The sequence below is a fragment of the Verticillium alfalfae genome, genomic scaffold (genome assembly GCF_000150825.1).
Source record: "Verticillium alfalfae VaMs.102 supercont1.4 genomic scaffold, whole genome shotgun sequence".
Taxonomy (NCBI): domain Eukaryota; kingdom Fungi; phylum Ascomycota; class Sordariomycetes; order Glomerellales; family Plectosphaerellaceae; genus Verticillium; species Verticillium alfalfae.
In genome coordinates, this window is record NW_003315035.1 from 565,467 (window position 1) to 576,831 (window position 11,365).

At 56.8% G+C, this 11,365-nt stretch overlaps 5 protein-coding genes across 5 annotated transcripts in view; 3 read left to right on the top strand and 2 right to left on the bottom strand.

Annotated features, from left to right (window-relative positions):
• Positions 1–27: 27 nt before the first annotated feature.
• On the bottom strand, positions 28–743 carry VDBG_03589 (conserved hypothetical protein; the record flags this gene model as incomplete). Its single annotated transcript, XM_003005590.1, has 2 exons — positions 28–626; positions 719–743. The coding sequence occupies 2 exons, from the start codon at positions 741–743 to the stop codon at positions 28–30; spliced, it is 624 nt and encodes a 207-aa protein (XP_003005636.1).
• A 1,233-nt stretch (positions 744–1,976) lies between these two features.
• Positions 1,977–5,529, top strand: VDBG_03590 (bromodomain-containing protein; the record flags this gene model as incomplete). The annotated part of the gene is made up of 6 exons (XM_003005591.1): positions 1,977–3,066; positions 3,125–3,232; positions 3,300–4,291; positions 4,342–4,647; positions 4,716–4,991; positions 5,176–5,529. The coding sequence occupies 6 exons, from the start codon at positions 1,977–1,979 to the stop codon at positions 5,527–5,529; spliced, it is 3,126 nt and encodes a 1,041-aa protein (XP_003005637.1).
• A 1,295-nt stretch (positions 5,530–6,824) lies between these two features.
• On the top strand, positions 6,825–7,190 carry VDBG_03591 (predicted protein; the record flags this gene model as incomplete). Its single annotated transcript, XM_003005592.1, has 1 exon — positions 6,825–7,190. The coding sequence occupies one exon, from the start codon at positions 6,825–6,827 to the stop codon at positions 7,188–7,190; it is 366 nt and encodes a 121-aa protein (XP_003005638.1).
• A 1,117-nt stretch (positions 7,191–8,307) lies between these two features.
• VDBG_03592 (predicted protein) lies at positions 8,308–9,570 on the top strand (the record flags this gene model as incomplete). Its single annotated transcript, XM_003005593.1, has 1 exon — positions 8,308–9,570. One exon carries the CDS (start codon positions 8,308–8,310, stop codon positions 9,568–9,570), a length of 1,263 nt encoding a protein of 420 aa, XP_003005639.1.
• Positions 9,571–10,340: 770 nt separating this feature from the next.
• VDBG_03593 (serine hydroxymethyltransferase) overlaps positions 10,341–11,365 on the bottom strand; it is a gene marked incomplete at both ends in the record, with an annotated part of 1,681 nt that continues 656 nt past the window's right edge. The window contains one exon of the mRNA XM_003005594.1: positions 10,341–11,332. Within this exon, the coding sequence (XP_003005640.1) occupies positions 10,341–11,332 (992 nt within the window). The remainder of the gene's footprint in view (positions 11,333–11,365) is intronic.

Below are 11,365 nucleotides of genomic sequence, written 5' to 3' on the forward strand. Positions count from 1 at the left end.
ACCCGTCGCAGCGTCTCATGCCTCGACTCAATCGCTGCGTTTCTTCGAGTCGCCAATATCACCCGAATCACCAGCACCAGCGGCCTCCTTTCCCCTGCCCGCCGCGACGTCCTCCCCGCCCAAGTCCTCATCCCACTCGTCAACGGCGTTCTCATCCCAGTTGTCGACCTCATCCTCGAGCGAGCGCGCCTCGGCAGCGTCGACGACGCCATCCTCCTGCGGCCCGCCGACCCCCATCTCGAGATCCTCGCCGTCGTCCTCGCCCGCGACGGCGCCGTAGCCCCGCTGCGCGCGCCTCCGTTCGAGCATGCGCTTGTGGTACCACGTGCACAGGCCGACGCCGGCGAGCGAGCCGGCGACGTTGGCGGCGATGTCGAACAGGTCGAAGACACGGCCGTTGGGCAGCAGCGCCTGCAGCAGCTCGGAGCCGACGGCGAGGAGGGCCGTGCAGACGAGGAGCGTGAGGTTGAGGGTGCGGCGGCGCGTCGTGTCGAGGATCCAGTAGAAGACGGTCGTCAGGAGGAAAAAGGTGAGGAGGTGGAGGACCTTGTCGTTGATGTACGTCTCGAGGTGCAGCGGCGTTAGGCCTAGGTAGGCGGCTGCCAGGAGGAGGGCGAAGAAGGTGCCTGTTTTTTTTTGGGTTCTCTCATCAGCTACACACTCTTTCACGAAACAAAAAAAAAACGTCTAAGACGGGAAACGGGCGGGGCTGGCGAACCGGCAAAGGGAAGTCGTATCCTCATGGTGGGCGATGTGGCGGTTGTGTGGAGTGATTTGCTTCTTGGGTTCTGTCGAAGACCTGTCGAAGAGATAGACAGACTGAAACGATGAAGCAGCAATTGTACTGCGGCACTGCTGCTGTTCTCGTCGAGATGGTCCGTGGGGTCTGTCGTTGACGTGGTCGGGTCCTTTTTGGGGTGGAAGCCTGGAGGAGACGGCTCGTCGAGCTGGTTGGGAGCTTTCTGCAAAGGTGAGCTGTGGCCTCCAGCCTCGGGAGCGGCAGGCCACGGAGCAGTGACGACAGAAGACAGGCGGCGCAGCTCTCAGATGCGGCGGGCCAGGGAACAGGGGGGGCCGGACGTGGTGCGTGTGGTACGTGGTGCTTGAGGTGCGTGGGATTGGCTGGCGGGGTCTCGGTGGGACAGATGCGTGGGACTCTGGGACGTGGAGCGGTCGATGATTAATATGCGGGACAGTCTGGGGATCCTGATGAAAGTCGATATCGTCTAGGTACGATATGCAGGTCTTCAAAGCGCTGCCCCCAATTGATCTGAATGGAGATGGCTGACTGGAGCTCCGACAGCTTTGAGTGAACTCACATCGCCTTCTCCCGAGACATGCCTGCCGCACTCCATATCCTCAGGTTTCCCTTTCCCTCTGATGCAGCGCGGTCATCACGTGACTGATGTGGGCCCATCGCGCCTGATCGCTGGTGCTCGCGTTCCTCCACGTCTACTTTGGGACCCAAGGTTCCGGTACAAGGCTCACGGAAGCTGGGCCTTGCCTTGTCGTGAACAATCGGCTGTTCACGCTGAGGAGGTTCTCATAAATAGAATATGAATGCATTGATATCAAACCAGTGAATACAGAGCGCTAATGACCTTGCATCGGACTGGATGTGGTCGCCTCATGCCAGACGCCCTTGTACCTCTACGGCCTCCACACCCGTGTCAGTACCAAAGCGTCGAGGTGCCAGGGCACCGCGCCTGGCAATCCACTCCGGTACAAGCCTCGCCAAAGACTCAACCTCACCTCTTGCGAACAAGCGAAAACACCCCTATCACGAACCATCGCAGCGTCATCACCTCCATCTACCACGCCCTCCGACTTGGGAATCCATCTCTATCGATGTCGCGCCATCCTCCGATGCAATCATAGCCCCCCTAATCCGCCCGAGTCCGGCATAATTCGAGCGCCCTTTCTGGCGCCCGGCGACAGGCCCCTCCGCTTGTCGCTGCCATCGACGAGGCCGCATCATGTCCCTCCCCAACGGCCATCACGCGTGGCAACCCCCCAACGGCCATTACGCACCCAGCAGTAAGCTTCATCAGTCTTTTGATGATGCCTCTGCGCGCAACGGCACGCCTCTCGACAATTCCATATCATTGATGCCTGAGGCACCACCCGACGCCGAGGATGAGCGACGGCGATCCCAGTTCAGGGATCTCTTTCGCGAGAGCGAATCCAGAATCGCATTGCTCTTCGGCGATGATGGCTCCTACAATCACGATGCCATCAATGCGCTGAAGCAGACGGCCCCCGCGCCTGCCCCCTTGCTCCTTGAATCGGCTGAGGACGCGCCTCAGACCGCGGCGCAGGAGCCACCGCGCAAGAAGGCCAAGCGAGTCATCGACGAAGATGACTACGGTGATGACGACGACGACGAAGATGAAGATGACGAAGACCCCAAGGAAAATGGCGACGCGTCCAAATCCAAGGATGCTAATGCGATGCTTCCGAGCCCCTCCAAGTCGGGCAGCTCGCCCGTTCGCTCCTTTGGCTCTCCCGACAAGACGAGCGACAAGACGAAACTGCCCGACACATCACACGACATGGCAAAAACGAGCGAGGATGCGCGCAAACAGCTCGAAGAGTCGCGAAACGCAACCGAAGAAGCGGCGCGCCGCAGCTTCCACACCGTCTTCTACACGCTCGAGAATGATCGCACCGCCATGCTGGAGCAGCAGCAGCTAGAAGAGTCGGAGAAGCAGCTGCAGGCTGAAATGGACAACAATACAAGCCAGGGTAACGCGGCCGGCGGCCAGGCCGAGAACCACGGCTCCTTGAGTAGCGCCAACCTCGGCGCGTCGAGCTTGACCCTGAAGCACCTCATCGCGAGGATAGACATGAAACGCGACCAGGTGCGCGCGTCCGATGCCGAACTGCGGTCCCTCATGAACGAGGTCCGAAAGAACAGGAGCAAATGGGCCAGCGAAGAGAACGTCAATCAGGAGGAGTTGTACGAGGCCCTGGACAAGGTTCTCACCGAACTCAAGGCGCACACAGAGTACTCGACGCCGTTCTTGCAAAGGGTGAACAAGAGAGATGTGCCGGATTATTACAACCGTGAGTTTCAACCACCCTTGGCTGCGTGCGCCAACTCGTCTGACATAAACCCCCCCAGTCATCAAGCAACCCATGGATCTGGGCACTATGACGAAGAAGATCAAGTCGCTCACCTATAAGTCCAAGACGGACTTCGTCCAAGACCTGAATCTGATTTGGGACAACTGTTTGCGATATAACCAAGACATGAACCATCCGCTTCGCCCGTATGGCCAATGGCATGCGCAAGGAAGCCGAGAAGCTCATCCCTCTGATCCCCGACCTTACCGTGCGCCCTCGCGCCGAAGTCGAGGCCGAAGAGCGGCGCAAACAGAATGGTGGTGAAGAAGAAGGCGGCGACGACTCGGACGACGAGCCAATCATGTCGTCTCGCGGCCGCACTGCTGGCACCAAGGGAGCCGCCAAGTCTCGAAAACACCCGCCAGATCAAAAGGAGGACACACCAATGACTGACCAGAAGCCCGCAATTCATCTCAACGGACTGCTTGCGAAACAACGCGAGGATTCGGAGGCCGTTGACAGCAGCAATGGGTTCGGCACGCCTCCAGTCGGCGCTGGCTCCATCACGCCCAGTGCCGCCAATGGTCCTTCGGGCGTTGCAAGCAATGCCGATGCCATGGATATAGATGGCCCCTCGCTGAACGGAATGGTTCTCGGGCACGCCCTGAACGAGGCTGGCGAGCAGGACCACGAAGACGAGGAGTACAAGATCTGGAAGCAGGTCACGAAGAAGGATCGCGCCCTCATTGCCAAGGAGCGCCATATTTTATTCAAGGATAGTAAGCTCAACACGGATGCGCCTGCTCTGTTGCGCACCAAGGCCGGCATCCGACGCTTCCTGCGCGGGCAGAAGGAAGCAGAGGCTCACGGCATCATCAGCCACTCCCAGGCAGACTCGTCAATCGTTGCCGCCAAGGACGCATCGAACCCTGCCGAGACTCTCGCCGAAGGCATGGAAGGAGAAGAGGAGCGTGTCGTCCCCGACTACTACGAGCCTCTGACCACGATTCCAGATGTCAATCCCAAGCTTCAGTGGATCGAGGATGGCGAGGGCCAGGTCATCAACCAGCACGAGGAGTTCCTGCGCATGGTTCCCGCTGGGCACTTCTTGGCCCCCAAGGGCAAGTTTGCGAGTAAAATCGACACCAACATCCGACAGATCCAGGAAACGAGGAAGCTGGCCAGCAAGATTGGTGTGATCAAGCAGATGCAAATCCAGACGCAGGTAAGGTCTCTCTTGGCCTGTTCTGTCAACCAGTACTGATTCCTTTTCAGGTCTACACCAACCAGTTTCCCAAGGTCAACTTTGACTCCTTTGTGGAGCAGGACATCGAGCCCACTTTCATGGCCGACAACGGTCCCATTATCGCTCCCCAGACTTGTCAGAAGGCCTTCCAGCGTTCTGTCGCCAAGATCCTGTACACGAGCGGTTTCGAGGAGCTCCAGCCATCTGCGATCGATGCGCTCACCAGCATCGGTGCCGATTACTTCCAAAAGCTCATTCACACCTTCAACGTATATCGGGAGGCAGAGAAGAAGGAGGACCTCCTAATGCACCCAACGGTGCCAGGTTCCAACCTCGTTTCACTCCCGAAGAAGTGATTCTGCATACACTTGACGAGAACGGTTGCGACATTGCCAGTCTCGAGGCATACGCCAAGGATGAAGTGGATAGGTTGACGACGAAGCTTGACAGTATCCACGAGAGGATGAAGATTCACTTGACGGATCTGCTGCGTCCGGCGCTCAGCCAGGAGGCTGGCCAGGATGGCGTGGGCGCTTTCAACGACGGCAGCGAGCAATTCGTCAGCGGAGACTTCGCCGAGGACCTCGGCGAGGACTTCTTCGGTTTCAAGTCTCTTGGTCTGGATCAGGAACTCGGACTCGACATGCTTTCTGTTCCCCTACATCTTCTGCAGACCCGCGTTCGCAACCAATATCAGATGCAGACACAAGCCGTCGGGAGGTCCTTCGGCTGTCGAACTATTCGATTCGCTGCCGCCTCCTGAACCGGTTTCGAAGGAGAACATCAACGGCCAGATCGGTCTCATCAAGAAACTTCTTCCTGGCTAAGCTACACGCGAACGGCGATACACCTTTTGGTTGAAGATGAGGACTTGCCGTCAAGCAGAGGAGGCCGAGGCCCCGCCTGGGCGCTACGGGCAAGATTGTCTCACCACAGAAGAGGCCGCCAAGGAACAGATCGCGCTGGCCAAGAAGAAGAAGAAGCTCGAGTCTGGTCAGGCACAGGTTACCGAAGGCAAGGGCGTTCAAGCTTCGCCCGAGAAGGGGGTCAACACGACGCCGGCCAAAAAGAATAAGAACATGCCCATCACGAATGGCACGGCCATTCCCGCACCGGTACTCGCGCCCAGTATTGAGCGGATTGACAGCATGCAGAGCCAGGGCAACGGCAGCCAAGCGGAAGAGAGGGACGGCGCTTCCGAAAGTGCGGAACGATAATATATTCGGCATTCGCCTTATACGAAAACGATACACAACTACGCGTCTTCCGCTGTACCAAACAACACACTTTTACTTTTGCGACTTTCCCTTTCGAATCGACAGCTCTTGCAGCTTCGCGCAATACTTGCCGCTTTTATTTTTCCTTAGCTGCTCCGGCAGATTCTGTTTTATACGGCAATGGAAGCACAAAAACTCATACAATTCGGCGTTGGGGGACGTATTGCCTTCAAGGCCAAAAACGAAAGAGCGACGCCATAATATCATGGACAGGTCGGATTCACTCAGGCATTGGGATACCCGAACGCAGCTGTTTTGACACGATGGATTAAGAAATTGGGGCTGCGGGTCAGTGTCTGGGGGGTTTTGTTCGTTACGATATCGGGCTTCCCTGTCCTTCGTGTCATGGGGAGGTCATCGCTTGGGCGAGTCACATTGGACTATGGTAGAAATGCTTTCTTCTTTTTTTCTTTTTGTCCTCCAGTCTGAGCTGCAAGGTTGAGGGGCGAGTCGAGCCCGTTCATGGGACGATTGGCGGCAGCGCGGGATGAATATTGGATCGGCTTCTTTCAGGAGACCAAGGCAGAGGCTGCAGGCTGTCGTCGACATCTCCAGGGGTGCTCCGCTCCCGTGACGGCGGACGTTTCTTCGAGGCAGCGTGAGCAGGGCTTCTCGGTGCCGAGGAACAGTGCTGTGAATGACGGACAGCATGGAATGGTTGAACGTTAGGACGTGAGACGAGTTAGAGTTGAGACAGTCGCCGGCGCGCGTAGCTCGTTATGTTCCAGTACAGAATCAAAGTTGACACCCGCCAGGCCCCCATGATGCAGTGATCAATTCCAGGTTTTGCCTAAGTGCATGCCGTTGTCTTAAGAATGGAAGAGGAAGCAACGGCGACGACGGACAATGGGGATCTCTCTCGATTAACCTACTCATCCCGACCCCTATTCAGCGGGCCGCGATAGGACGCCCTTCGCCCTATTGTGCAATTGTCTAGATCGTAGAACCGGTCTGGGGATCTATTCCTTGAGCCTTTGTCTGCTCTTCAAGTTGTCTTGTTTCTACGCTGCGCTCATACTTGAATCAACGCCTCAACGATCAGTCTCTTCTTCTACCCCCTTTCAAGTTCCGTCTTGCATGATCCTCAATCACACCGCCATCATCACAACCATGGGGCAAAGGCAAACCAAGCAAACCTTGGCCCTTTGGTAGACCTTAACCCGCTGCCATCAGCATGCCAATCCGGCCCCATCCCCTGCTGCTATTTCTTTCGTCTCAGCGTCCGGCTTGAAGCCATGTCTGGCGATCCCACCTCACATCCCTTCCCCCGCAGCCCGGATATTTCAGCACAGTCCGGCTGCCACCACCAACCCAACCGAGATCGAAGACCTCACACAGGCCCTAGCAGCCCTGACGATCCAGCCGACAACGCCACAGAAGCGCAAGCACGCCCCTCCCGGTCCGGTCCGCCAGACCAAGAAGCGACGAAAGCTCAGCGGCAGCCCCGTCGCTCTCCCCGGTTCGCGGATCCGGGGCACGGCCCCGCATCGCACCTCGATTCCTTCGTTTCCGAGAAGCCTGCTGTCGCGGAGGACGGCGTACGTCCCGTCGACGGGCCTGCGACGGGTGACGACGCCGCTGGCGAGGCGGTATGCTGTTGAGATGGACGTGGATTCCCCGCAGCCGGTGGTCGTTTTGTATCGGTGGCCGGGCGGCGGTGGTGGGTGCAGAGAGAAGTAGGGGCAATAGCGGTGGCGACATGGTTTGGGAGGAGAGCCTGCGAACGGGAGCTGCCGCTGCTGCAGGATCCATGGATGGATGGAGGTGGGGAGATTCTCGGTGTAGGGAGTGAGAATGATGCTTGTCAGGACGGAGCGACGGAGGAGCAGAGGGCGGAGCTCGAGAGGGAGATTGTGCAAAGTATGAGACAGTGTGTTCCAGGGGCGCAGGAGTAATGGGTTTGGGGGAGGGTCAAGTGAGCTTCGCCGCTGTGCTTCGAAGATGTCACGGCAGTATGTTCTCCTCTGTGCTCCGAGTCGATTAGGATACTTTGTTTGATCATGTGATACCCATAACTATAGTTTTCCAGAAGAACTTGGGCCAACCAAGCAGAGGGGACCAGCGATGTCCACATGTCCGAAACGAAAGTGGAATCGGCGTCGGTGATGCCATGCCTACCTACAGAGTGAGTACGTCCACGATAACCTCGATATATCCGAGTCTATTGATCATGCACGTGTTGGTTGAGCCGGTGGTCTATCACCCCCGAGTTCCCTAGTTCTCAAGACGGCTATGCTCGTCGGCCGCACGTTTGGCAAAGGATGCACGTTCTCACGTACCTATACCATGGTGTCTTTGGCTCTCGGGTTCCACACATCCACACACTTGTCCCCTCAGGTGGTGTAGCGTGATGGGGGCACGAAAGTGTCCGCGGAAGGCAGGGGGCTTTCCAAATCGCTGGGTGATATTCGATTGAAACTGTGGGAAGAGTGGTGGAGGGAAAGTGCTCGCTTGTGTTTTTCATAATATCGTGCTCCTTCCCCGTCAAAGCGGGAGGCTCCTATTCAAAGCTATTTTGGGTACCTAAGGTAGGTACCTTAGGTGCCTAAGTTCCTTCCACAATTTCTCCCCTACAATTCTTGTCCCTTGCAAAAGAGTATAAATACAACCTCCATCAACTGAAGCCCTCCTGTTGCCTTACATACAAACGGTACCAAGATATCATCACCAATTATTCCACAGCATCAACCCACCAAGGTGCTCAACGTCGAACCTATCATGACACGAACTTCGCCCCCGCCTAAAGAACCTGATGCCTGGTCACAGCACGAGCTATTCTGGTTGTTGACCGCCGAGATTACCTCTTACTCAAGCTCTTTTAACGCTTCTCAGGCAGAGGATGAGAAGTATGCTGAAGCGCGCGATGCCGCCATACAAATTCTATTGGCACTTCGAGATGAGAGCTTTGTGCCTTGGCTCGAGCTCCCACCGCCGCAGGAACGACGTGATATCCTCCGAAAAGCTCTGCCGTCTGTTTGTTCCAAGATAAACCAAGGGACCGTCGGTTTCATGCCGATGGTCAAAGAATGGTTGAGTCAATTCCCTAGGCTCCCAAAGTATGCGTACCATGAAAAATGGCAAGCACACCTACTCACAAAACCTGCCCAAACTATATGGCTTGATCTCAAGGCGGCACTCTTAAGAAAGAAATTCAAGATGAGTGGTACCCAGCATCTTCGAGAACACATCTCACTCTCAATCGAAAGTTTTGGTCTATACTCTGACCTTCCGCCTCTGGATGCCCGGAGTATCCCCAACAATCACCGTGGCGGTACACACGCATTCATCGGCAACCTGAAGCGCCCACTGCCTACATCAAGCAGCCCATCACCTCGACCTTCTCGAGTCTTCAAGACAAACGAGTATGCTGCATCAGCTCCACTGACCAGGGGGTGTGGCTCAACGTCTTTTACGCCATTTAAGAATGCCAGTCATCACAGGCCTTCTCAAATTGCAAACCATTCAGATGCGAAACAAGCCGAGTCTAGTCCTAGAAATGGCAATACATCCCTTCAAGGCGCAGAGGCTCGCAGACTATCATGCGCCACCAACGCAACGACAGTCCCTGCCAAAGCCCAGACGGTCATCTCGAGCGAGAACGAAGGCCGCTCCAGAGATGTCCGGAACCCCGTTGCCGAAACAATCACCGCCGCTTGGCAGCCGCAGTTTTCCCTCTACGATTTCCTGAACCTCCAGGTGGCTTCAAGAACCTCCAAAAGTCAGCCTGTCGCTGGAGGATTCCGGTATGCCACTATTATGGAGGTTCTCAAAGATCAGGAGAGGAAAGCGATGGGTGTATCTCCCGTAACTACAACAATTGCGATGTCCCCAGTTCAGGTCGTTGCCTCGATTCAGCCTGATTCGACACTCGTGGTCCAAACTCAACTCGAGGTCAAGGCAGCGTTAGACAAGGCAATGCTAGCCGGGAAACGAAAGATCGCGGGCGACTTGACTCAGAAAATTCGTTCCATGATCGAATAAGTGTCGTGGCGTCGTGTTCGCGACTTGTGCAATTACAATGGTGGAATGATGCGGGCGATTTTGTGTTTCTACTCCGACAGATGCGCCCCATTGTCTGGCGCTGGTGGTATGGCTGCAGGCGATTAGCATTGCACGATCTTGAGGGTTCAAGTTCAAACAATTAGCGTGAGCGGAGTTGACAGGCACGTAAATTCAGAGCAAGGATGGAAGGATGCAGCTGGAACAAGCTTCGCGGCAAATCTCCCGAACAGGAGCAATGTGTACCGCTTTTCAGACAGCAAACAAATGAGATTCGAAAAATCCCCCAATGCAGCTAGTAACGCGACACGGTGCCTCAAGTGGATGAATACGATTCTTGTTGAGAAATAGGGCCGCGGTTGAAGCAGCCCCTCCATCTAGCTAAAGTGCTCAAGTTGATCAACGCCCCTGTTAACTCCCAGCCCGCAGCCCACCGTTTTGAACCCGCCATGGGGAAAAAAAGCAGAAAGTCTGCAACGCCCGATAATAATATGCATGCAACTTTCTTTGTATCCCCCTTTTTTCCCCCCCTCCAGCCGATTCGTGACTCATGTTAAAATGTCTTCCGTCGGACGGGGTGTGTTTCTTCCACCCCGCTGTCGACCACCGGTGTTGAAGTATGCTCCTCTCGTGAGAATAGGGGGACGCATATCCTGGTATCAAATTCCTTGCCTCTCTTCGCCCCTCCTACATCATCTCCGTCATTCCGGTAGTTGCTCAAAAATGAAAGGTGCTCGGCCGCGCCCCCATATTTAGAGGCCGGCGTCCATGCGCCAGCCCTCGATGGGCAGGGGGAAGCCCTGGCACCAGGCGGCGATCTCCTTGCGGAGGTCGTTGATCTTGGCGACCTCGCCGCCGGCGACCTTGGCGCGGAAGTCCTTGAGCTTGTTGGCCTCCTTGGGCAGGGCGCCCTGGACCTCCTTGCAGATCTTGATGGCCTCGTCAATGTAGGCGGCGACGCGCTCAAAGTCGGCCTCGCCGAAGCCGCGCGAGGTCATGGCAGGGGTGCCGATGCGGATGCCGCAGGGGGTGAGGGCCGACTTGTCGCCGGGGATGGCGTTCTTGTTGCAGGCAATGTTGATCTGCTCGAGGACGGCCTCGACGCGGGCGCCGTCGAGGCTGAACTGGCGGAGGTCGAGGAGGACCATGTGCGAGTCGGTGCCGTCGGCGACGAGCTTGTGGCCGAGGGCCTTGAACTTGGACTCGATAGCCTTGGCATTGTCGACGACCTTCTGCTGGTAGGCCTTGAAGTCGGGCGACGCGGCCTGCTTCAGGGCGACGGTCAGGGCGGTGATGGTGTGGTTGTGGGGGCCGCCCTGGTGGCCGGGGAAGACGGAGAAGTTGATGGGGTTCTCGAGGTCGTAGAGCGTCTCCTTGCCCGACTTGGCGTCGACGGAACGGACGCCCTTGCGGAAGAAGATCATGGCGCCGCGGGGGCCACGGAGGGACTTGTGGGTCGTGGTCGTGACAATATCGGCGTGCTCGAAGGGGGAGGGGATGACGCCGGCGGCGATGAGACCAGAGATGTGCGCCATGTCGACGACGAGGTAGGCACCGACAGAGTCGGCAATCTTACGCATGCGGCCGTAGTCGATGAGGCGGCAGTAGGCGGAGGTACCGGCAACGAGGACCTTGGGGCGGAACAGGATGGCGTTCTTCTCAAGAGTGTCGTAGTCGATGATGCCGGTCTCAAGATCGACGCGGTAGGGCATGGTCTCGAAGTAGGTGGAGATGGCGAGAGATCCTAGCCGCAGGGTTAGATGACCGCTCTGGGTGG